This window comes from Bombina bombina, chromosome 6 (assembly GCF_027579735.1).
Source record: "Bombina bombina isolate aBomBom1 chromosome 6, aBomBom1.pri, whole genome shotgun sequence".
Classification (NCBI taxonomy): domain Eukaryota; kingdom Metazoa; phylum Chordata; class Amphibia; order Anura; family Bombinatoridae; genus Bombina; species Bombina bombina.
In genome coordinates, this window is record NC_069504.1 from 896,409,299 (window position 1) to 896,436,480 (window position 27,182).

The 27,182-nt window shown below is 40.6% G+C and overlaps 1 protein-coding gene across 3 annotated transcripts in view; it reads left to right on the forward strand.

Moving 5' to 3' along the window:
- UACA (uveal autoantigen with coiled-coil domains and ankyrin repeats) overlaps window positions 1–25,196 on the forward strand; it is a 247,718-nt gene extending 222,522 nt beyond the window's left edge. For all 3 annotated transcript variants that reach the window (XM_053718478.1, XM_053718477.1, XM_053718479.1), the window contains exons 16-19: window positions 13,309–15,990; window positions 16,559–16,681; window positions 24,466–24,531; window positions 24,814–25,196. In XM_053718478.1, coding sequence (XP_053574453.1) covers window positions 13,309–15,990; window positions 16,559–16,681; window positions 24,466–24,531; window positions 24,814–24,885 — 2,943 coding nt within the window. In that variant the 3' untranslated portion in view covers window positions 24,886–25,196. The remainder of the gene's footprint in view (window positions 1–13,308; window positions 15,991–16,558; window positions 16,682–24,465; window positions 24,532–24,813) is intronic.
- Window positions 25,197–27,182: the final 1,986 nt, after the last annotated feature.

A 27,182-nucleotide genomic window follows, 5' to 3' on the forward strand; every position in this document is an offset into this window, starting at 1 on the left:
CAGAGTGAGACTAGGTAATATCAGAAATGCAAGAAAAGATCTGGAGAGAGACAAAAAGATTACATCTGTCATAAGACATTTTTTGGATAATCCTAATGGAAAACCAGACTTAAAATGTTGGATACTAAAGAAAATCAAATTAGGTATTAGAGGTGGTGAGATTAAAACCGCATTACTAAGAGCTAAGAGTAAATGGATTTTTTCCATCTTAATGGGAGGAGAGTCCACGGCTTCATTCATTACTTGTGGGAATTAAGAAACTGGCCACCAGGAGGAGGCAAAGACACCCCAGCCAAAGGCTTAAATACCTCCCCGACTTCCCTTATCCCCCAGTCATTTTTTGCCTTTTGTTACAGATGGGGGAGGCCGGAGATAGATCTCATGCCGTCCAGACTCAACTTCAAGCTACCCAGATACGTGTCGCGGTCCAGGGATCCCCAGGCAGAGCTGATAGATGCCTTAGTGGTGCCTTGGCAGTTCAACCTAGTCTACATATTTCCGCCGTTGCCACTTCTACCTCGAGTAGTGGCCCGCATCAAGCAGGAGCAAGCTTTGGCTATTCTGATTGCTCCGTTGTGGCCGCAGAGAATGTGGTTTGCGGATCTGGTAGGGATGTCAATGTCTCCTCCATGGAGGTTACCTTGTCGCAGAGATCTGCTGGTTCAGGGTCACTTTCTACATCAAAATCTCGATTCTCTGAGGCTGGCTGCGTGGAGATTGAATGCTTAGTCCTAGCCAAGATAGGATTTTCTGAGAGAGTGATTGATACTCTCATTCAAGCCAGGAAGCCGGTCACTCGTCGCATCTATCATAAGGTGTGAAGGACCTACTTGTCCTGTTGTGAGGAATGTGGATATCCCTGGCAAAAGGTTAGGGTATCCAGGATCCTGTCCTTCCTCCAGCATGGGTTGGAGAAGGGACTTGCCGCCAGTTCCTTAAAAGGAGAGATTTTGGCTTTATCGGTACTGTTACACAGGAAGCTTGCGGAGCTTCCTGATATTCATTCCTTCGTTCAGGCTCTGTCTAGGATCAGGCCTTTCTTTAGAAATTCCGCTCCCCCTTGGAGCTTAAACTTAGTACGTAAGATTTTGCAGAAGGCTCCGTTTGAGCCTATGCATTCATTTGACATTAAAACTCTTTCTTGGAAGATTCTATTCCTACTGGCTATTGCATCGGCACGCAGAGTCTGAGTTGGTGGCCTTACAATGCAAGCCTCCTTATCTCTTTTTTTCACGCCGATAAGGCTGTTCTTCACACACTGGGTTGGGATTTCTTCCCAAGGTTGTCGAATTGTAACATCAATCAGGAGATAGTAGTTCCTTCCTTGTGTCCTAACCCTTCTTCTTCAAAGGAAAGGTTGCTTCATAATTTTGATGCGGTTCGTATCTTCAGGCCACGAAAGAATTCAGTCAAACTTCATCTTTATTTTTTGTGTATTCAGGAAAGCGCAGTGGGCAGAAGGCCTCTTCCACTTCCCTATCCTTTTGGCTGAGGAGCTTGATTTGCTTGGCCTATGAGACAGCGGGACATAAGCCTCCTCAGAGAATTATGGCTCACTCAACTAGGACTGTGGCATCTTCATGGGCCTTTAAAAATGAGGCCTCTGTGGAGCAGATTTGTAAGGCGGCTACTTGGTCCACCTTAGATACTTTTACAAATTTGATGTTTTTGCTTCGGCGGAAGCAGCTTTTGGGAGAAAGGTTTTGCAGGCTGTGGTGCCCTCAGATTAGGGTCCGCCTCCTTTTTACCCTCCCGTTTTTCATTCAGTGTCCTCTAGAGCTTGGGTATTTGTTTCCCACAAGTAATGAATGAAGCCGTGGACTCTCCTTGTATTATAGATGGAAAACATAAATTATGCTTACCTGAAAATTTAATTTCCATCTGTGGGAGGAGAGTCCACGGCTCCCGCCCGTTTCTCCTGTGGGCGGACTTAAATTTTTTTTTTTTTCTGGCACCATTTATACCCTGATATTTCTCCTGCTGTTCCTTGTTCCCCTGGCAGAATGACTGGGGGATGAGGGAAGTTGGGGAGGTATTTAAGCCTTTGGCTGTGGTGTCTTTGCCTCCTGGCCAGGTTCTTAATTTCCACAAGTAATGAGTTAAGCCGTGGACTCTCCTCCCACAGATGGAAATTAAATTATCAGGTAAGCATAATTTATGTTTTTGTTACATTATGTATAATGTCTCCATATGGCATGAATGAACAAATCTCATAAAGCTCATTTCTTCTGTTAAGTGTGATCAGTCCACGGGTCATCATTACTTCTGGGATATTACTCCTCCCCAACAGGAAGTGCAAGAGGATTCACCCAGCAGAGCTGCATATAGCTCCTCCCCTCTACGTCACTCCCAGTCATTCTCTTGCACCCAACGACTAGATAGGATGTGTGAGAGGACTATGGTGATTATACTTAGTTTTATATCTTCAATCAAAAGTTTGTTATTTTAAAATAGCACCGGAGTGTGTTATTACCTCTCTGGCAGAGTTTGAAGAAGAATCTACCAGAGTTTTGCTATGATTTTAGCCGGAGTAGTTAAGATCATATTGCTGTTCTCGGCCATCTGAGGAGTGAGGTAAACTTCAGATCAGGGGACAGCGGGCAGATGAATCTGCATAGAGGTATGTAGCAGTTTTTATTTTCTGACAATGGAATTGATGAGAAAATCCTGCCATACCGATATAATGTCATGTATGTATACTTTACACTTCAGTATTCTGGGGAATGGTACTTCACTAGAATTACACTGTAAGAATTACATAAAGCTGTTTAATAACTAGAGATTATGTTTAACGTTTTTGCTGGAATGTAAAATCGTTTTCATTTGCTGAGGTACTGTGTGAATAAATGTTTGGGCACTATTTTTCCACTTGGCAGTTGCTTAATCTGTTTTTCTGACAGTTTCTGTTCTCCCTCACTGCTGTGTGTGAGGGGGAGGGGCCGTTTTTTGGCGCTTTTTCTATGCATCAAATATTTCAGTCAGCAACTCATTGTATTCCCTGCATGATCCGGTTCATCTCTACAGAGCTCAGGGGTCTTCAAAACTTATTTTGAGGGAGGTAATTTCTCTCAGCAGAGCTGTGAGAATTATAGTTTGACTGAGATAAAAAACGTTTATTCTGTAATTTGTTTCCTGCTTTCAGAATTTGTTATCTTTGCTAATGGGATTAAACCTTTGCTAAAGTTGTGTTGTTTACAAGGATTGAGGCTATAACTGTTTCAATTTATTAATTTTCAACTGTCATAGATCTTCTGTGCTTCTTAAAGGCACAGTACATTTTAATATTATTCTAATTGAATTGTATTTCCAAGTTGCAAGTTTATTTGCTAGTGTGTTAAACATGTCTGATTCAGAGGATGATACCTGTGTCATTTGTTGCAATGCCAAAGTGGAGCCCAATAGAAATTTATGTACTAACTGTATTGATGCTACTTTAAATAAAAGTCAATCTGTACAAATTGAACAAATTTCACCAAACAACGAGGGGAGAGTTATGCCGACTAACTCGCCTCACGTGTCAGTACCTACATCTCCCGCTCAGAGGGAGGTGCGTGATATTGTAGCGCCGAGTACATCTGGGCGGCCATTACAAATCACATTACAGGATATGGCTACTGTTATGACTGAGGTTTTGGCTAAATTACCAGAACTAAGAGGTAAGCGTGATCACTCTGGGGTGAGAACAGAGTGCGCTGATAATATTAGGGCCATGTCAGACACTGCGTCACAGGTGGCAGAACATGAGGACGGAGAACTTCATTCTGTGGGTGACGGTTCTGATCCAAACAGACTGGATTCAGATATTTCAAATTTTAAATTTAAACTGGAAAACCTCCGTGTATTACTAGGGGAGGTGTTAGCGGCTCTGAATGATTGTAACACAGTTGCAATACCAGAGAAAATGTGTAGGTTGGATAAATATTTTGCGGTACCGACGAGTACTGAGGTTTTTCCTATACCTAAGAGACTTACTGAAATTGTTACTAAGGAGTGGGATAGACCCGGTGTGCCGTTCTCACCCCCTCCGATATTTAGAAAAATGTTTCCAATAGACGCCACCACAAGGGACTTATGGCAAACGGTCCCTAAGGTGGAGGGAGCAGTTTCTACCTTAGCTAAGCGTACCACTATCCCGGTGGAGGATAGCTGTGCTTTTCAGATCCAATGGATAAAAAGTTAGAGGGTTACCTTAAGAAAATGTTTGTTCAACAAGGTTTTATATTGCAACCCCTTGCATGCATTGCGCCGATCACGGCTGCAGCGGCATTCTGGATTGAGTCTCTGGAAGAGAACATTGGTTCAGCTACTCTGGACGACATTACGGACAGGCTTAGAGTCCTTAAACTAGCTAATTCATTCATTTCGGAGGCCGTAGTACATCTTACTAAACTTACGGCGAAAAATTCAGGATTCGCCATTCAGGCACGCAGGGCGCTGTGGCTAAAATCCTGGTCAGCTGATGTTACTTCTAAGTCTAAATTGCTTAATATACCTTTCAAAGGGCAGACCTTATTCGGGCCCGGGTTGAAAGAGATTATCGCTGACATTACAGGAGGTAAAGGCCATGCCCTGCCTCAGGACAAAGCCAAGACTAGACAGTCTAATTTTCGTTCCTTTCGTAATTTCAAAGCAGGAGCAGCATCAACTTCCTCTGCACCAAAACAGGAAGGAGCTGTTGCTCGCTACAGACAAGGCTGGAAACCTAACCAGTCCTGGAACAAGGGCAAGCAGACTAGGAAACCTGCTGCTGCCCCTAAAACAGCATGAATTGAGGGCCCCCGATCCGGGATCGGATCTAGTGGGGGGCAGACTTTCTCTCTTCGCCCAGGCTTGGGCAAGAGATGTTCAGGATCCCTGGGCGCTAGAGATAATATCTCAGGGATACCTTCTGGACTTCAAATACTCTCCTCCAAGAGAGAGATTTCATCTGTCAAGATTGTCAACAATCCAGACAAAGAAAGAGGCGTTTCTACGCTGCGTACAAGAGCTCTTGTTAATGGGAGTAATCCATCCAGTTCCACGATCGGAACAGGGATAGGGGTTTTACTCAAATCTGTTTGTGGTTCCCAAAAAAGAGGGAACTTTCAGACCAATCCTGGACTTAAAGCTCCTAAACAAATTCCTAAGAGTTCCATCGTTCAAGATGGAGACTATTCGGACAATTTTACCTATGATCCAAGAGGGTCAATACATGACCACTGTAGATTTAAAAGATGCTTACCTTCACATACCGATTCACAAAGATCATTATCGGTACCTAAGGTTTGCCTTCCTAGACAGGCATTACCAGTTTGTGGCTCTTCCATTCGGATTGGCTACAGCTCCAAGAATCTTCACAAAGGTTCTGGGTGCTCTTCTGGCGGTACTAAGACCGCGGGGAATCTCGGTAGCTCCATACCTAGACGACATTCTGATACAAGCTTCAAGCTTTCAAACTGCCAAGTCTCATACAGAGTTAGTGCTGGCATTTCTAAGGTCACATGGATGGAAGGTGAACGAAAAGAAAAGTTCACTCGTTCCACTCACAAGAGTTCCCTTCCTGGGGACTCTTATAGATTCTGTAGAAATGAAGATTTACCTGACAGAGGACAGGCTAACAAGACTTCAAAGTGCTTGCCGCACCCTTCATTCCATTCAACACCCTTCAGTGGCTCAATGCATGGAGGTAATCGGCTTAATGGTAGCGGCAATGGACATAGTACCCTTTGCACGCTTACACCTCAGACCACTGCAACTGTGCATGCTAAGTCAGTGGAATGGGGATTACTCAGACTTATCCCCTTCTCTGAATCTGGATCAAGAGACCAGAAATTCTCTTCTATGGTGGCTTTCTCGGCCACATCTGTCCAGGGGGATGCCATTCAGCAGACCAGACTGGACAATTGTAACAACAGACGCCAGCCTTCTAGGTTGGGGTGCCGTCTGGAATTCTCTGAAGGCTCAGGGACAATGGAGTCAGGAGGAGAGTCTCCTGCCAATAAACATTCTGGAATTGAGAGCAGTTCTCAATGCCCTCCTGGCTTGGCCCCAGTTGACAACTCGGGGGTTCATCAGGTTTCAGTCGGACAACATCACGACTGTAGCTTACATCAACCATCAGGGAGGGACAAGAAGCTCCCTAGCTATGATGAAAGTATCAAAGATAATTTGCTGGGCAGAGTCTCACTCTTGCCACCTGTCAGCAATCCACATCCCGGGAGTGGAGAACTGGGAGGCGGATTTCTTAAGTCGTCAGACTTTTCATCCGGGGGAGTGGGAACTTCATCCGGAGGTCTTTGCCGAAATACTTCGACGTTGGGGCAAACCAGAGATAGATCTCATGGCGTCTCGACAGAACGCCAAGCTTCCTCGTTACGGGTCCAGATCCAGGGATCCAGGAGCAGTCCTGATAGATGCTCTGACAGCACCTTGGGACTTCAGGATGGCTTACGTGTTTCCACCCTTCCCGTTGCTTCCTCGATTGATTGCCAGAATCAAACAAGAGAGAGCATCAGTGATTCTAATAGCACCTGCGTGGCCACGCAGGACTTGGTATGCAGACCTGGTGGACATGTCATCCTGTCCACCTTGGTCTCTACCTCTGAAACAGGACCTTCTGATACAGGGTCCCTTCAAACATCAAAATCTAACTTCTCTGAAGCTGACTGCTTGGAAATTGAACGCTTGATTTTATCAAGACGTGGATTTTCTGAGTCAGTTATTGATACCTTAATACAGGCTAGGAAACCTGTTACCAGAAAGATTTACCATAAGATATGGCGTAAATACCTATATTGGTGTGAATCCAAAGGTTACTCTTGGAGTAAGGTTAGGATTCCTAGGATATTGTCTTTTCTACAAGAAGGTTTAGAAAAGGGTTTATCTGCTAGTTCATTAAAGGGACAGATCTCAGCTCTGTCCATTCTGTTACACAAACGTCTGTCAGAAGTTCCTGACGTCCAGGCTTTTTGTCAGGCTTTGGCCAGAATTAAGCCTGTGTTTAAAACTGTTGCTCCACCATGGAGTTTAAACCTTGTTCTTAATGTTTTACAGGGCGTTCCGTTTGAACCCCTTCATTCCATTGATATAAAGTTGTTATCTTGGAAAGTTCTATTTTTAATGGCTATTTCCTCGGCTCGAAGAGTCTCTGAATTATCAGCCTTACATTGTGATTCTCCTTATTTGATTTTTCATTCGGATAAGGTAGTCCTACGTACTAAACCTGGGTTCTTACCTAAGGTAGTTACTAACAGGAATATCAATCAAGAGATTGTTGTTCCTTCCTTATGCCCAAATCCTTCTTCAAAGAAGGAACGTCTACTGCACAACCTGGATGTAGTCCGTGCTCTAAAATTTTACTTACAGGCAACTAAGGAATTTCGACAAACGTCTTCTCTGTTTGTCATTTACTCTGGGCAGAGGAGAGGTCAAAAAGCTTCCGCTACCTCTCTTTCTTTTTGGCTTCGTAGCATAATTCGTTTAGCTTATGAGACTGCTGGACAGCAGCCTCCTGAAAGAATTACAGCTCATTCTACTAGAGCTGTGGCTTCCACTTGGGCCTTCAAGAATGAGGCCTCTGTTGAACAGATTTGCAAGGCTGCAACTTGGTCTTCGCTTCATACTTTTTCAAAATTTTACAAATTTGACACTTTTGCTTCATCGGAGGCTATTTTTGGGAGAAAGGTTCTTCAGGCAGTGGTTCCTTCTGTATAAAGAGCCTGCCTATCCCTCCCGTCATCCGTGTACTTTTGCTTTGGTATTGGTATCCCAGAAGTAATGATGACCCGTGGACTGATCACACTTAACAGAAGAAAACATAATTTATGCTAACCTGATAAATTCCTTTCTTCTGTAGTGTGATCAGTCCACGGCCCGCCCTGTTTTTAAGGCAGGTAAATATTTTTTGATTTATACTCCAGTCACCACTTCACCCTTGGCTTTTCCTTTCTCGTTGGTCCTTGGTCGAATGACTGGGAGTGACGTAGAGGGGAGGAGCTATATGCAGCTCTGCTGGGTGAATCCTCTTGCACTTCCTGTTGGGGAGGAGTAATATCCCAGAAGTAATGATGACCCGTGGACTGATCACACTACAGAAGAAAGGAATTTATCAGGTAAGCATAAATTATGTTTTCTTTTTTAAGACACGATGAGTCCACGGATCATCTTAATTACTAATGGGATATTCACCTCCTGGTCAGCAGGAGGAGGCAAAGAGCACCGCAGCAGAGCTGTTAAATAGCTCCTCCCTTCCCTCCCACTCCAGTCATTCTCTTTGCCTAAGTTAGTGATAGGAAGAGGTAAAGTGAGGTGTTAGATTAGATTCTTAAATCAAGAGTTTATTATTTTTAAAGTAGTGCTAGAGTGTGCTGCTTTGTTCTAGGGTGTAGCGGTAGTCCATATCAGTCTCTACAGTAGAGCTTTTGTGGCTTTAAAGCAACGGGAACTTGTGGGACATAATTCTCACTGTGCCTCCCATATTCTGATGCTGCCCTGACTAAGAAAACCTGAAGAATTTTTATTCAGGACTTTCATCTCTTTCCAGGTCCATAGGAGGGAGAGGACCTCTTAAACCTGGGGACTGTCTTGCTGCCAGGCAGAAAATGAGGCAAGTGCTAACCTTTTTTCTGGGGGTAGAGATCTGAGAGAAAGTTTGGGCACTTTCTAAAATTTTACATCTATCCTCATTCTACTTGGATTCAGATTCTCCTAGTTTTAGTTGGAGACATTAAGGCAGTTAGGACGCAGGCACTGGCATGTCTTTCATTCACCAGTCTAATAATAGGGCTGACTGGGTGAAAGAGACAGTAACGTTTTTTTTTATCTGCACACAGAAATGTACATATAGGATTTACATTGCGGTGTGTGCTCTATAACATGTGGAGTTGTCTACAAGCCTAAGGGGCTGACGACATAGAATCTGGGCAATGCTTATTATGTAACATCAGGTGCAAGACTCTGCTAACAGTGGAACTATCGGGCTGAGCAGCTGTTTAAGACATGTTGCTGCTCAGTCTGCTGCTTCATCCCGGTGGATATAGTTAGAATGGCAACCGGGAGATTACATGTTGCATTTTTATTCAGGCATATGGAAGAGCTGTAGATACAGTGTTAAGTCCCTAGTTTGGACAATTAAGTAAGGTCTAGCCTTTTGCTCCCCGGTGCCTTTACTCAGACAATGGCGACCGGGAGATGACTTGGGTAACGCCCACGAGGGGGGGAGTTGGTAAACGGTGCCAAGGTTTTTTCTCCTCCCTTCTGACAGTTATGAGTAATGCACTCAGAGTGGAGGATGGCGCCGTACAGAAAACTCTTCCCTCCTGTCACTTACGTGTCTTGCGATAACCGGATGAATTATAGAGCTAAATGCTTGCGCTCCATTCTTGCTGCCTGTTGGAGATCCACATTCCAGGAGTGGACAAGTGGGAGGCGGATTGCCTGAGCAGGCGGACCTTCATCCGGAGGAGTGGGAACTCCATCCGGAAGTGTTATCCAGCTTTTTTCCCCCTTTATTTTTCTTCCTCGGGTCCTTGCTCGGATCAAGCAGGAGAGGGCATTGGTGATCCTTGTAAGACCGGCTTTGTCTGGTGGTCATGTCATATTTGCCACCTTGGTGGTTTCCGTGTGGAAGGACCTTCTAGTTCAAGGGCCCCTCCTTCTCACACATCTAGTTTCTCTGAAGACTCCTTGGAGATTGAACGCTTAATTTTTCCATGCAAGGTTTTTTCTTCATTGAAGACCATGTTTCAGGCTCATAAGCATGTCACTAGAAAGAGTTATCATAGATATTTCTATTGGTGTTAATCCATGGGCTACTCATGGAGTAGAGTTTGGTTCCTAGACCTTTGTCTTTTATCCAAGTGGGTTTGTAGAATGGTTTATCTATTTTTTTTTTTACTCAAACGTCTAGCAGATGTCCCGGATGTACAATCTTTTGGTCAGGCCTTGGTTAGGATCAGGCCTGTGTTCAAACCAGTTACTCTTCCATGGAGTTTGAATTTAGTTCTGAGTTCTTCAAGGGAATCCGTTTGAGTCTATGCATTCCTTAGATATTGCATTGTTATCTTGGAAAGTTTTATTTCTTGTTGCTATTTCTTCTGCTCAGAGTGTCAGAACTTTTGGAATTGCAGTAAGTTTCCTTATCTTCCTTTCCATTCAGATAAGGTATTTTTTCGTACTAAATTAGGATTTCTTCCTAAAGTTGTTTCTGATAGAAACATTTATCAGGAACTTGTTGTTCTTTTCTTGTGTCCTAATCCTTCTTCCCAGATGGAAAGAATTCTGCACAATTTGGATGTGGTCTGTGCGTTAAAGTTTTATCTGCAGGCGACTAAGGACTTTTGTTAGTCTTCTTTCTTTGTGATTTTTTCAGGAAGGTGTAAGGGATAGAAAGCTATGGCTACTTTTCTCTCTTTTTATTTCTTTTCTCTCTTCTTTTTATTTCTTTTTTGACACAATGAGTCCACAGCCCACCCTGTTCTTTTTAGACAGGTTGTGGGTTATTGTAAACTTCAGACACCTCTGCACCTTGGCTTTTCCTTTCTCTTCCTAACTTCGGTCGAATGACTGGAGTGGGAGGGAAGGGATGAGCTATTTAACAGCTCTGCTGTGGTGCTCTTTGCCTCCTCCTGCTGACCAGGAGGTGAATATCCTATTAGTAAATAAGATGATCCGTGGACTCATCATGTCAAAAAAGAAATACATTTATCAGGTAAGCATATTTTTTTTTTTTTTTTAAACTAGCAATTAAGTGGTTATAGGTATTTTATATTGCTAATATTTCATCTGCTACTTCTTATAGTTTGTAAGGACATATGGTAGAAGATAACACTAAACCTATTTGCTCAGTGGATAACCGCTATACCAATTAGACTTGGAATGCCTAGGTGTTTTGTTATAATGGTAATGGATGTAACAATACTACACCTGGTGGCTTCTGTTCTCATGTCACTTTGTGTCTTATAATAATACCATGAGACTCTGTCAGATAGCCCGATGGAATATGTAATGAGCGGTGTCTTTTTAAAACCTTCTTTGTGGGAAACTGTTGCAACCTGAACGGTGCATATCACTCAATAATGATTATGAATTGTCTCATAAGAAGTGTATACACTATATGTGGAGAAGTAAATATAATCGCTGTGCATGCTAAATATTTACCATCGTAATGGATGGAAAATAAGACAATGGTTCAATGGGGTTTGACTTGATGGCTTAAAAAAATAACACATAAATGATTTTATAGTATGTGAGACCTACTTCGGTAACTTCTTCAGTATATTAGAGGGGTTTTTGATAGTATTCTAGGAGTATCACACTAACAATATGTATGAACCTCTTCCTGTCGATCTGTTTGGCAATATTTGCAATCAAGTAACAATGACATTACTTACTGCTTAATTACCATGTGAGCACGTTTTAGACATAGTGTATCATAAGTATGTATGGAATACAAACATTGTAACAATAACATAGAAATGAGATTATTATTAAAATATGCATTGTTATTTGATTGGCTGTGATAAACACCCCCCTTTTTCTAACAGGTTGGTAGTTTTCTCATTTCTATACGTCACAGAGGTATCGACCCACGTGGGGTTAGCTTGCATTTGTCAACGCTTTTCTAATTACAATCAAATTTTCTGTTGACTATTTTAAATAGGTATGGAATTGGGCGGCCCCTCTCTTTGATCATATTATATGTCTGCTAGCTATTTTGTTGATACTCATACCCTTCCATTATTATTTTTATAGTAGTTGCAGCAGGGGGGTAAACATCCTTTTTAAGTAATTGACCAGAAGTACTGTGGAAGTCTTAGATAGGCCTTTTGGCTTATGAGTCAGTGATATGGATCTTTTGTACTCACAGTACACTGGTCAATTGGGATAATCACCCTTTTTGTGCTGATCTAATGGTTCTTGATATAGTATTTGGGTTCTCTTTTGATAAGCTTTTATTGACTTAATAAAGGTTAAGTTTTATTTTTCTTTGCCCTTTTCCATAGTGTATATTGCTTATAACACTCTCCCTTATATTTGTGGTAGTGTCCCATACTAATGCTTCTATCTCTTAACCTTTTTTTGTACATTTAGTTTGCCAGATGTTCAGGAGTTTGTTCAGGCTCTTGTCAGAATCCAACCTGTTTCCAAACCTGTTGCTCCTCCTTGGAGCCTAAATTTAATGTTAAAAGCTCTTCAGAGATCTCCGTTTGAACCTCTGCATGCTGTTGATATGAAGTTACTCACTTGGAAAATGGTTTTCTTGTTAGCTATTTGCTCTGCTCGCAGATTGTCAGAACTTCCGGCTTTAATGTGTGATCCTCTGTATCTGGTTATCCATCATGATAAGACTGTGTTTACTCAGCTAGGCTTTCTACCCAAGGAAATTAATACTCGCAACATCAAACAGAAGATTGGGGTTCCTTCACTTCCGTCATATTCCAAAGAGATTGTTACATAATTTGGATGTGGTCAGAGCGTTGAAGTTCTACCTTCAAGCTACTAAGGAGTTTAGACAATCTTCTTTCTTATTCATCCTTTATACTATTAAGCGCAAGGGGTAGTAGAAGGCCTCAGCTGTCACTATTTTCTTTTGGTTAACAAGTCTGATTCACATGGCCTACAGGGAAGCGGGTCATTAATCACAGCACATTCTACTCATGCTGTGTCTACTACTTGGGCCTTCAAAGATGAGGCCTCAGTTGAACAGATCTGGTCTTCATAACGCACGTTCACAAAGTTCTATTAATTTGATGTTTTTGCATCAGCGGCATCTTTTGGGAGAAGGGTTCTACAAGTACTGGTGACTAGTACTTGGGACTGCCTTCCCTACTTTATCCCTCCTGAATATTCGTGAACTCCACAGCTTGGGGTTTTTGTTTTCCCATAGGTTATGAATGTTCTCGTGGACTCTCACTGCCAATAGAAGGAAAATAAAATGTCTGCTTACCTGATAAATTAATTTCATTCTTGGCAGTGAGATTCAACGACCCTGCCTGGATGCTAATTGTGTGGTGGCGGCAGTTGTTTTTTTGCACCTATGTACCCCTTGTATTTCTCTTCACTTTTCCTTATCCTTGGCTTGAACTAATGAGAGGGTAGGGGAAGTTGGAGGGATATTTATAGCTTTGTTTGGGGTGTCTTTGCCTCCTCCTAGTGGCTAGGTAGAGTAATTCCCATAGGTTATGACTGTTCTTGTGGACTCTCACTGCCAAGAAGAATACATTTTATTTTTCTTATAAACTATAGGAGGTTATTTGCATATTCTATAAAATAATTAGTAAAATTTTTTTAAACCCCCCCCCCCCCCCCCCCCCCCTCCTATGTTCTCAGCGTGCTGTTCACCTGCAAGCCAGGTCTCAGCTGCGGCCTTTAGAGGTCCCTGGTGAAGGCATTGATCATCGCCAGGAAATTGAGACGTTGCGCAGGTTCTATGAGATGGCAAGGGAGGAGTCCATGAAACTGCAGCAGGAGCTGTCAAGGAGATCCTCTGAGTGCCTGACATTAGCCACTGAGCGTGACCGCAGCAAAGCAGAGTCTGATCAGCAGATCCGGCAATTGGAGGAGGCACTACGAGATGTGCAAAAACGTATGTTGGACTCTGAAGGAAAAGTGAAGCAGATGCAGTCACATTTCTTGGCATTGAAGGACCAGCTAACGCAGGACGCTTTGAGTGGTAGTTTTCGTGCTGAGGACATGCAGGTGCAGCTCGTGGAAATGAAGGAGAAGTACGAAGGAGCATCTGCAGAAGTTGGGAAGCTGCGCAATCAACTACGCCATAATGAGCTTCTTGTACAAGAGCTACGCAGAGAAGATTCTCGCTTGCGCAAAGAGTGCCGCCGTCTGCAAGAGGAGCTGGCAGCTTGTGAGGAGGAAAAGGAGAATGCAGAACGTAGGGTGCAGGAAGTTGTGGAGCAATTAGCTCTTGCTGTCACTACTGACAAATTTGAGAACATGAGGTGTCTCCTGACTAATGAGGTAAATGAGAAATCCAGAAGTTTGGAGAAAACTGAAAGTGAGTTGACGAAGATCAGGGAGGAGCTAGAATCTGCAAAGAGAGAAAAGAAAAGGATGGATACCAAAACTGAAATGCTGCAAAAGGAAGTGGAGGAAACAAAAGTAAAGAATGTTAGCCTTAGCCGGCAGGGAGAAAAACTGCATTCAGAGAAGATTCTTCTTCAGCGGCAGATAGAGGAACTGACAGGGCAGATGAGGAGCCAACATGTCCCTGTAAAACTCCATGAAGAAACTAAGAGAGCCTGCGAGGAAACCATTGCTCAGCTTAGTCAAAAGTTGTCAGAGTCTCAGCAGAGGCATAGGGAAGCAGAGTTGGAGCAGGGTAAGCTACAGAAACAGAGAAAAAACATAGAGGAGGAGATACTGCTCCTCCAGGCCTCTAACAGAACCAGAGAGGAGCAAGAGAAAGAGCTCAGAACTTTACAGTTAAAGGTCACACAACTTGAAAAACAACTTAATGAGACGTCTAAGAAATATGAGGAGGAGGCAACCAAATCCCACAGCCTCAGTAGGGAGAACACAAGTATGAAGGTGAACTATGTACCTCTGACAAAACACCATCAGGAAACTGCTACCTTAACCTCTGAATTAGATAATGCTAAGGCAGATATGAGCATGCTTACAAAGCAACTGGAGAATGCACTTGCAGAAAAGGCAGCATTTTGTGAACAGTTGGAGCATGAAACTACGGTTCAGACAGAGCTTCGGAAACAGAGTGAGAAGGAAGCTGCACAGCGGGCAGAATTGCAGAAAAAAATAGAGAATGAAATTACGGAGAAGGCAGCCATGCAAACACAGATAGACCAGATGAAGGTGCAGATAAACACGGAGTATGTAGAAAGGAAGAAGCATGAAGAACAGGTCTCAAATCTGAATAAAGGTAAGGAACTTAGCCAACAAGAATGTTTAAAAATACAAGCAAAATACCAGCAGGCAAATGATGAGGTGCAGAGACTCCAGATAGCCATCCAGGATCAGAGAAAGGAGTTAGACACCCTACATTGCTGTATTACTGAGCGATATGCTCCACTTGCAACTGTGGAGGAGAAGGAACAAAACTTTCAGGCCACAGTAAGCAAGCTGGAGGCTCAGCTGCAGGAGCAATTACGTATAAACCAAGAGGTCCAAGATAAGCTTGAGGAACAGCATCAACTAAACAAGAGGTTACAAGAAAAGCTTGACAGAGCAGAACATGAATTATATGAGGAGCGTTTCTCTCACAAGCAAACTGAAAACACAATGTGCAGTCAGTTAGACGACTTACACAGTCGTTTACAAGATATGGAGACAGAGGCCAAAGAGAAACAACAAGCTCTTCAGGAAGAAACTCTTAAGGCTACCAATAAACTGCAAGAGCTACAGAAAAGTCTGAGCAGTCAGTACATCCCTGCAGAGCAGCACCAGCAACTGATGAATATATTGGATAACACTAGAGTATCTTTGGAGACTGAGCTGAAAACACAGACAAACTTTTATAAAAGAGAGCAGGAAACAGTCCGGAGGCTAGAGCAGGAATTGGAAATGCAGAGAGAATTATCTGTCCCCAGCACCCAGTACACACAGGAAAAGGAGGCTTTGGAGAGGATGTTATCAGACGAACAGCAGAAAGTACTAAAGGAGAAAGATGCCAGAAACCTATCTGATCAACAAGTGATTCAGCTCCAAGAGGAACTGTGCAAAACCCAGTACAGCCTACGGGAGCTGCAGGCCTCTGAGGCGAGGGCAAGGGCTGAGCATATAACTGTAAGGACACAGCTAGAGCAGAAAGTGTCTGAACTAGAGAACACCTATTCCACGTACAAACATGATGCTGAACAAGTAGCTCAGGAACTACAGACGGCTAAGCAAAAGAATATGAAACTACAGGAGAGGAGCAACAGCATAGAAGGTGACATTGCTCAGCTTAAAGGGAGATATGATCAGTCATTGAGTACCATAGAGGAGCTGAAGACAAGCATCCAACTGTCAGCAAGGGACCTTGAGAACAAGGACAACCAGGTGAGCTGACATTGAATATACTAGTCTTACTACAGCTCAGGAAGTATTTTTCACAAAAGATGTTATGTCATGACTTGACGTTGGAGAGTAGTGAGCACTTATTTGCAATTACAGTAAATATTACATGGTTTAGTTTAGCCTTTTATCAAGGGACACATACAACACTAACATTCAGTAATGCTTGAGAAATGCACGAGTGTCCTAGACTTAATATGAATAAGGTCAGATTAAAAAGATTTGTATCTGCTGTGGAAAATGTATTTTATGCAGTGAGAGAGAGACGTCCTTTTCCAGTCTCCGTACACCCAGGATTCCTGTGCTTCAGCAGCTGAATTAAAAACAGAATTTCTTTCTCTTATACAAAGCGACTAACTATGGTTAAAGGCACATGAAACCCATTTTTAAATAACTTTTCATTTTATTTCTATTATCTGCTGTATATGTAGTTTATGACACTCAGATCATATGAATCTCTCCTCCCAAACCAGATTTGCCCCTCTTTCAATTTTGTATTACTTATACATCAACTCCTTGTGCTCTTTTGCTTGGATGTTTGTCTTCCTATTAGATCTCTGTGCTCCTTGGGGATGTGGAGAAGTTAAAGCTCGCTTTGTCCAAACTTACCGGGGATTCCGAGAAAAACCTTGGGAGCCTACAGACCCAAATCGTATCACTCCAAAATCAGCTGGATGTAAGTGGCATGAGTCCTTCTGTGCTAAAAAATAAGCCAAAGACGTATAAATGCAGAGTGCAGCATATGATCAAGGGAGGGCATAATGTTAGAGGCATTGTTTCCCCTTTATGTGTTAATGACTTGTTACATGAGCTGCTCCTTTAGGTTTATTTTAGATGTTTGCTCACTGAATCCACCCTACGTAATGAAAATCACAACCCAGTCAACCCAAAAAAAATTCTAACTCGTATAATTTGTGCAACGATTATTACTGCAAACTGTATACCAATTTAGATTGATAAATACTGTGGAAGTAAAAGTACTTACCAGTTCCCCCCTCGGCTGTTTAGAAATGGCCGCCTGAGCCCTCCTACTCCTGATGTTATCCTGATCTTTCTCTCATTGTCCACTAAATCAAACAAGTTTATCTGGCGATTTGCGAATGCACAGTTTATGCTGAAGGGGCTCTTTATCAGTTAGGAATCAAAAACAACTGCTCAGTATCATAGCGGTTCTTGTATGTGGCAGTCGGAGCAATTAAGAGAATGCACACACTGGTCCGCCGCATACAAAAACTGCTATGATACTGAGCGGTTGTTTTTTATTCCTAACTGATAAAGCCCCCTCCAGCATAAACAGCGCATGCGCAAATAGCCGGGAACGTGTCGGATCGACTTGTTTGATTTAGTGGACGATGAGAGAGAGATCAGGATAATATCGGGGGTAGGAGGGCTCAGGCGGCCATTTCTAAACGGCCGAGGGGGAACTAGTAAGTAGTTTTTACCTCCACAGTATTTATCAATCTAAATTGGGTTACAGTTTCCAGTAATAAACGTTGCTCACATTATATAATTAAAGGGACACTGAGCCCAAATTTTTTCTTTCGTGATTCAGATAGAGCATGCAATTTTAAGCAACTTTCTAATTTACACCTATTATCAATTTTTCTTCGTTCTCTTGTTTTCTTTATTTGAAAAGGAAGGCATCTAAGCTATTTTTTTTGGTTCAGTACCATGGAAAGCACCTTTTTATTGGTGGGTGAATTTATCCACCAATCAGCAAGAACAACCCAGTTTGTTCACCATAAATGGGCCGGCATCTAAACTTACATTCTTGCATTTCAAATAAAGATACCAAGAGAATGAAGACAATTTGATAATAGGAGTCAATTAGAAAGTTGCTTAAAATTGCATGCTCTATCTGAATCCCAAAAGAAAAAATTTGGGTTCAGTGTCCTTTAAGTTAGAACATTGTTTGGGTTGACTGGCCCTTGATTGTAGTTTTATTTCAAATATTTTTTTTTTCTTGAGGTATCATATCATGAAACATGCAAGACATGTTAGGTAAGACATTCCACGTTACAGAGTAGGCAGAATTCAAAGCAATACAGTATTCTTGCAAATAACAAGCATACTCGTTTTTCTTAATATTGAGGTACAAGTCAGGGATCACTACTGTGGAGATCAGAGCTTAAAAACATAATTTATGTAAGAACTTACCTGATAAATTCATTTCTTTCATATTGGCAAGAGTCCATGAGCTAGTGACGTATGGGATATACATTCCTACCAGGAGGGGCAAAGTTTCCCAAACCTCAAAATGCCTATAAATACACCCCCCACCACACCCACAATTCAGTTTAATGAATAGCCAAGAAGTGGGGTGATGAGAAAGGAGCGAAAGCATCAACAAGGAATTGGAATAATTGTGCTTTATACAAAAAAATCATAACCACCATAAAAAGGGTGGGCCTCATAGACTCTTGCCAATATGAAAGAAATAAATTTATCAGGTAAGTTCTTACATAAATTATGTTTTCTTTCATGTAATTGGCAAGAGTCCATGAGCTAGTGACGTATGGGATAGCAAATACCCAAGATGTGGAACTCCACGCAAGAGTCACTAGAGAGGGAGGGATAAAAATAAAGACAGCCAATTCCGCTGAAAAATTAATCCACAACCCAAATCAAGTTTTAATCTTTATAATGAAAAAAACTGAAAGTATAAGCAGAAGAATCAAACTGAAACAGCTGCCTGAAGTACTATTCTACCAAAAACTGCTTCTGAAGAAGAGAAAACATCAAAATGGTAGAATTTAGTAAAAGTATGCAAAGAAGACCAAGTCTTTGCTTTGCAAATCTGATCAACAGAAGCTTCATTCTTAAAAGCCCAGGAAGTAGAAACTGACCTAGTAGAATGAGCCGTAATCCTCTGAGGCAGGGATTAACCCGACTCCAAATAAGCATGATGAATCAAAAGCTTTAACCAAGATGCCAAAGAAATGGCAGAAGCCTTCTGACCCTTCCTAAAACCAGAAAAGATAACAAATAGACTAGAAGTCTTTCTGAAATCTTAGTAGCTTCAACATATTTCAAAGCTCTTACCACATCCAAAGAATGTAAGGAACTTTCCAAAGAATTCTTAGGATTAGGACACAAGGAAGGGACAATAATTCCTCTACTAATGTTGTTAGAATTCACAACTTTAGGTAAAAATTTAAATGAAGACAGCAAAACCGCCTTATCCTGATGAAAAATCAGAAAAGGAGACTCACAAGAAAGAGCAGATAATTCAGAAACTCTTCTAGCAGAAGAGATGGTCAAAAGGAACAATACTTTACATGAAAGTAATTTAATGTCCAAAGAATGCATAGGCTCAAACGGAAGAGCCTGTAAAGCCCTCAGAACCAAATTAATACTCAAAGGAGGAGAAATTGGCTTAATGACAGGCTTGAACAAAACAATGAATATCAGGAAGATTAGCAATTTTTTCTGTGAAACAGCACAGAAAGAGCATAGATTTGTCCTTCAAGAAACTTGCAGACAAAACCTTATCCAAACCATCCTGAAGAAACTGTAAAAACCTAGGAATTCTAAAAGAATGCCAAGAGAATTTATGAGAAGAGCATCATGAGATGTAAGTCTTCCAAACTCGATAATAAGTCTTCCAAACTCGATAATAAATCTTTCTAGACACAGATTTACAAGCCTGCAACATAGTATTAATCACTGAGTCAGAGAAACCTCTATGACTAAGCACTAAGCGTTTAATTTCCATATTATCAAATTTAATAATTTGAGTTCCTGACGGAAAAAACGAACCTTAAGATATAAGGTCTGGCCTTAATGGAAGTGACCAAGGTTGGCAACTGGACATCCAAACAAGAACCATATACCAAAACCTAAGCGGCCATGCTGGAGCCACCAGCAGCACAAACAATTGCTCCATGATGATTTTGAAAATCACTCTTAAAAGAAGAACCAGATGCGGAAAAATATAGGCAGGTTGAAAACTCCAAGGAAGTGTCAATGCATACACTGCTTCCGCCTGAGGATCCCCGGACCTGGATAGGTACCTGGGAAGTTTCTTGTTTAGATGAGATGCCATCAGATCTATTTCTGGAAGCCCCCACATCTGAACAATTTGAAAAAAACACATCTGGGTGAAGAGACCATTCTCCCGGATGTAAAGCTTGATTAACAAAGATAATCCGCTTCCCAATTGTCTATACCTGGAATATGGACCGCAGAAATTAGACAGGAGCTGGATTTAGCCCAAGCAAGTATCCAAGATACTTCTTTCACAGTCTAAGGACCGAGAGTCCCACCCTGATGATTCACATATGCCACAGTTTTGACATTGTCTGTCTGAAAACCAATAAACGTCTCTCTCTTCAAAAAGAAGTCAAAACTGAAGAACTCTGAGAAACGCACGGAGTTCCAAAATATTGAATGGTAATCTCGCCTCTTGAGATTTCCAAACCACTTGTGCTGACAGAGATCCCCAGACAGCCTCCCAACCTAAAAGACTTGCATCTGTTGTGATCATGGTCCAGGTTGGATGAACCGAAGAGACCCGTAGAACTATATGATGGTGATCTAACCACCAAATCAAAGATAGTTGAATATTGGGATTCAAAGATATTAAAAGTGATATCCTAGAATAATCCCTGCACCATTAATTCAGCATAAAAAACTGGAAAGGTTTCATATGAAAATGAGCAAAGGGAATCAAATCCAATGCTGCAGCCATGAGACCTAAAACTTCCATGCATAAAGCTACTGAAGGAAATAATAGAGACTGAAGGTTCCAACAAACTGAACCCAATATAATTGTCTCTTGTCTGTTAGAGACAAAGACATTGACACAATCTATCTGGAAACCTAAAAAAGGTGACCCTTGTCTGAGGAATCAAGGAGCTTTTGATAAAAAGATCCTCCAACCATGACTTTGAAGAAACAACAAAAGTTGAATCGTATGAGATTCTGCAGAACGAAAAGACTGATCAAGTACCACGAGATCGTCCAAATAAGGAAACACTGAGAACCTTGAAAAGATTCTTAGAGCTGTCGCTAGGCCAGAAGGAAAAGCAACAAATTGGTAATGCTTGTCTAAAAAAGAGAATCTCAGAAAATGAAAATAATCTGAATGAAAACAGAATATGAAGATATGCATCTATTGAATCTATTGAAAACAAATAATGCCCTTGCTGACCAAAAGGCAGAATAGACCATATAAACACCATTCTGAAAGATGGTACTGTTATATGACCATTCAAAAAGATTTTCTATCTTTGGGACAATGAATAGTTTTGAACAAAACCCCAAACCCCTTTCCTGAAATGGAACTGGTAAGAATACCCCAGATAACTCCAGGTCTGAGCAGCTCCTTGAGACCCCAACGGGTGACCAACCGCGCTTCACAAGTACCCAAAACATACAGGTCTGAAACACACTTCAGGAAAGTGTGAGTCTTAACTGGAATAGCTGGAATATGCTAGAGAGAAAAAGACTTCTCACAGGCGGTTTTACTAATCCTATTCTGTATCCCAATCTAAGAAGTTTGGACCGAATTGAACCAAACAAATTTAAAAAAAGTCTTAACCTGCCCCTTACCAGCTAAGCTGGAATAAAAGCCGCACCTACATGCAAATTTGGGGGCTGACTTTGATCTTTTAAATGGCTTGAATTCATTCCATGTTTAAGAAAGCTTCCAATTATAAACATGTTACTTGGGGAAGAATTAGGATTCTGTTCCTTTTTAAGAACAAAAACTAATATAAGTTTAAGATTTACTCTTAGAACTTAATCTTGAAGCCAAAAAACTCCCTTCCCCAGAGTAACAGTTGAAAGAATTGAATCCAATTGTGAACCAAATAATTGATTACCTTGGAAAAAAAGAAATATGGATTTTAGAAATAAAATTAACATTCCAAGATTTAAGTCACAAAGTTCTTCTAGCTAAAATAGCTAAAGACATAGATTTAACCTCAATTGTGAAAATATCAAAAAAATTACGACACAAATGAAATTATTAGCATGTTGATCAACTTAACAATGCTAAACAAATCATAATCCGATACTTGTTGCACTAAAGTATTCAACCAGAAAGTTAAAGCTGTTGCAACATCAGTCAAATAAATTGCAGACCTAAGAAAATGACCTGAAAATAAAATATTTTTCCTTAGATAAGAAACAAGTTTCCCATCTGAAGGAACTTAAAACATAAATACTATTTTCTATAGGAATAGTAGTAAGTTTAGCAAGAGTAGAGATAACCCCATTAACTTTGGGGATCTTTCCCCAAAACGCTAAACTGCTGGCAAAGGATACAATTTAAAAACCTTAAAGAAGGAATAAAAGAAGTCCCAGGCCTATTCCATTCCCTAGTATCAGGAACTGGAAAAAACCCTCTGAAGAAACCACAGGAGGTTAATAAGCAGAATTTAAATGTTAGCTAGTCTTAACATCAAAAGAACTAGTCTCCTCAATATCCAATATAATCAACACCTTTTCAACAAAGAACAAATGTACCGGTACTCTATTTAAAAGTAAAAAAGTAGATTTGTTAGTGTCAATATCTGATGAAGTATATTCTAAATGAGATAAAACATCATCAGAGAAGGATAATTCAGTATGTTATCGGTCATTTGAAAATTCATCAACTAAATGAGAAGTTTAAAAAAGACCTATAAATTTTATTAGAAGGCGGGATGGCAGACAAAGCCTTTAGGATAGAATCAGAAAAATATTCTTATAAATTCCTAGGTATATCTTGTACATTAGATGTAAAACGAATAGCAATAGATAATGCATAAATACTAATGGACTCTGCATGTAAAAGTTTATCATGATAACTTATTACAAACCATAGCTAAAGATAAAAAATTCATAACAGAAAAATAAATGAACTTAGCTTTCATAGGACTGATAACAGTCATCAGGAATCCAACAGTATTTTCTGATACAGGAACAGTTTTTGAGATATCTTGCAAATGTAAGAGAAAAAAACAACATATAAAGCAAAATATCAATTTCCTTAAATGACAGTTTCAGGAATGGGAAAAAAATGCAAACAAAATAAGCCTCTGAAAACCAGAAGCAGAATGAAATAAAGACTTAAATAATATCAGAAATCTGGCGCCAAGTATGACGCCCACAACTGACAAAATATTTTTTGGTGCCAAGAACGTCTGTAACAGACACGAGCGTCATAGATGACGCAACTATGTGAAAATTCTCGGCGCCAACTAAGACGCCGGAAATGACGAAAATACATCAACAAACGTAATTATTTCGCCAAAAATGACGCAATAAATTATAGCATTTTGCGCACCCGCGAGCCTAACAGCCCGCAATTTAGAAAGAAAGTCAATTGAAAAAAGAAGGAAATATACTGATTAACCTGAATCATGGCAAATATAAGTATAAAACATATATTTAGAACTTTACATATAAAGTGCCAAACCATAGCTGAGAGTGTCATAAATAAAAGGAAATATACTTACCAAAAGACACTCATCTACATAAAGTAGATAGCCAAACCAGTACTGAAACGAGAATCAGTAGAGGTAATGGTATATAAGAGTATATCGTCGATCTGAAAAGGGAGGTAAGAGATGAATCTCTACGACCGAAAACAGAGAACCTATGAAATAGATCCCCGATAGGATGACCATTGCATTCAATAGGTAATACTTCACATCCCTCTGTCATTCACTGCACTCTGAGAGGAACCGGGCTCCAACCTGCTGCGGTAGAAATCTAGTACAAACTTACTTCACCACCTCCATAGGAGGCAAAGTTTGTAAAACTGAATTGTGGGTGTGGTGGGGGTGTATTTATAGGCATTTTGAGGTTTGGGAAACTTTGCCCCTCCTGGTAGGAATGTATATCCCATATGTCACTAGCTCATGGACTCTTGCCAATTACATGAAAGAAAATAGTGAGTCTTGCAAAGGAAAAATATCATCTTTTCCCCAATGATGTGATTCATCTTTAATAAAGTAGTAATATCAGAACTGTATATTACAACATATCCATTTATAGGAGAACTGTAACAATTTGACATCTTAAAGTACAGTCAATAAATCACATCTATGTTTGAAGTGAGGAAAGAATATTCATTATTCCAGGACTTCCCAAGCGGACTGCAAAACCAGCTATTTCACATAACAAAATAGTCTCCCATACATTTAATACTCTGCTGCTAGTACAACACATCATTGTGCAATGTCCCTTTAAGGAAAGCTTGGTAGATTAGGCAGGGTATGCTAAAGGTTGTAGGGTGTGAAGGAGCATGGGCCTAGCATTATCCTGCCCCATGTGAGAAGGGGATTGGTTTCAGAGGAAAGTGGAGGGTTGCATTGCCTCCGCAAGAATAGTTATTATTCATATTATTATATTATTTCTGCCTACAACAATCATTTATATCTTCAAAGGTTTTCTAAAATGTCTCTTCTTTTTACTTTCCCTTTTATGTGAGATTCTAGTGTGACAATTGTTTTCACTTGTGTTTCACAGGAAGCTCAGCACAGACATCAGGAAATCATCTCCATCTATCGCTCACACCTCTTGAATGCTGTGCAGGTGATAAAGGAGGGAGGCAAAATGGGTTTGGGTGCCCTGAAATCAGACACAAAGACCTTATAGTTAATTCCTATCACATTCCAGGGGGTGGGAATCTGTCCCTACTGTTGGTGGAAGCAGGGGTTGCTGGGATTTTGGCTCCCTCATTTCTGTTTGATCTTTTTTGTGTATATCATTATTATATATGTAGTAAACAACATCAGAAAGCTTATTGATCTCACTGAATTTGTGCAATCTGTAATCTTTCTTACTTTGTATCATTTATTCTGTTTCTTCTTGCAGGGTCACATGGATGCAGATGTGCAGGACGCATTGCTGCAGATTATTCACATGAGACAAGAGTTGGTCTGCTAATCCCAACATTCACTTTGGGGGTGTGGCAACAAGGGGGGGGGGCTCTTACTAGTTCATAGATAAGGAGACTTACAATATATATATAGTCACTGTACACGTGGGAATCACATGGAGTCCAGGATGACACTAAATACCTTAAGACACAAACATTTTGCTGCAAAGTCCACATCTATCCAGTGAGAATATAATTGTGCTAAACAGAAACAAGTTATTTTGGTGATAAAGTCTGCATTTAACAGTAAAGCAGTAAGTAAATAGAAAGTGATATATACAGAAAGGGGTGAAAACATGGCATCAGAAGTCTGAAGAAAGAGGAGATGAGAATCAGTATGAGGGAGACCCAGTAAGGTGTTTAAATATGAAAATGAAATGTGAGCAGTTGGTACCTGCAAGAGAGGGCTGCAGTACTTGCCAGGGTTTTAGCTGATCTGCAGCCAGTAGCTCTGACACAAAAACTGATGAAACATCCATGCTTAAAGCGACACTAAACCAACATTTTTTTCTTTCATGATTCAGATAGAGCATGCAATTTTAAGCAACTTTCTAGTTTACTCCTATTAATTTTTCTTCGTTCTCTTGCTATCTTTATTTAAAGCTTAGGAGCCAGCCCATTTTTGGTTCAGAACCTGGGTTACACTTGCTTATTGGTTTGCTAAATGTAGCCATCAATAAGCAAGCGTAACCCCGGTTCTGAACCAAAAATGGTCCGGCTCCTAAGCTTTACATTCCTACTTTTTAAATAGCAAGTGAACAAAGAAAAATTTATAATAGGAGTAAATTAGAAAGTTGCTTAAAATTGCATGCTCTATCTAAGTCATGAAAGAAAAAAAACTTGGGTTTAGTATTTAAGCAGGGATCTGTTCAGTCCTGGCTTGCTGTGGCCCTTAAGATTGGAAAAAGTAACCGTGAGAATATTCTGAATAAAAATAGATGATATGGAAATGTACACAGAGAGAACCAGAAGAGAGTGGTATGGAAAGTGCCATCTGATAAAGTTGATCATTATTAAGGAGCAAAGCTGGGGGAAGTTTATTATTAAAGATAGCTAATAGGGATTATGGCAAGTGCAGTCTGGAAGACGGTTACGGAGACTGAGGAGAGCGGAGCCAGGAGTAAGGGAGAAAAAGAATGAAGGAAAGAAGATCTGAGGAAGTACTGAGCAGAGCTGTATGAAAACACAGGCAGAGGCATCATTAGAGAGAGAAGAGTGTGAGTTACAGGTGAGAACAAAAATGTGAACAGTCATAAGGAATTGGAAAGTGCAGCCTGAGACGGTAATAGAGATCCAGAGAGACAGGACATGTTTGCGCCCCCCCCCCATAACCTTAAGCCATTTATGACCATACAGTATTTAAATTAATTTAAGATCCTGCTCACCTGACAGGATCTAGAATTTGAGATCAGTTTACACTCACCTATACGTAGCTGTAGCTAGAAACAGAAATCTATATTTATATAAATCTAGAGATATATTTTGTATGCATATTTTGGATTATTTACCTTTTCCATGGAATGTGCAGCTGGTCTGACACAAATTCCATGCAGATTTAATAAGATACAGAGGTGGCAGGACCGTATCATATCCATGTACTTTTCAGACTTAGACGAATGCCAGTTGCTTATGCTTTTTTTTTATATATACCTTAACCTGAGATAATAGCTGTTTTATAGCTACATATTCTGCCAATCAGTCTGCATATCTATACACAACGTAGTTAGAGTTGTCCGGTTTTACACAATATCACAGGGCAACTGGTGCAATTTCTCTATATTAATAGCCAAAAGTGGTAGGAAGCTGGATGAAGCATTCTAATTCTAACCTGTGTGAATATAGACTGTAACTAATGTATTATTTTTAAAAAAAAAAAATTACTTCAAAATAATATTGATAGAATGTGAAAATAATACTGGCACAACAATTGACTGTGTCCATAGAGTATTAATAATAAAATATGAATTAAACATTATTGCTTTGATTATTTCAGTTTAATTTCCTATGTACATGTGCAGACTTATGATCTTATGGTTACTTTGTTTTTTTTTCTTTCCCAAACCGTTCCATGTAGATTTGTGTGGGTTTAAATGCTGATGTGTCTGATAATGTCTGTGTTGTGCCCCATAATGCATAGCAGATACACTGCATGTTCTGTGACTGAAACTGAACTGAAAATAACAATCTATCCTTGATAAACTCAAAATGTATTTACTGCTGCTGAGTGAAGTTGTACCTGCATAATTTTTCCATCCCCTTTTTGTTTCGTCTCCTAGTTGTCACATATGCAGCTCCCCTGTTTGAA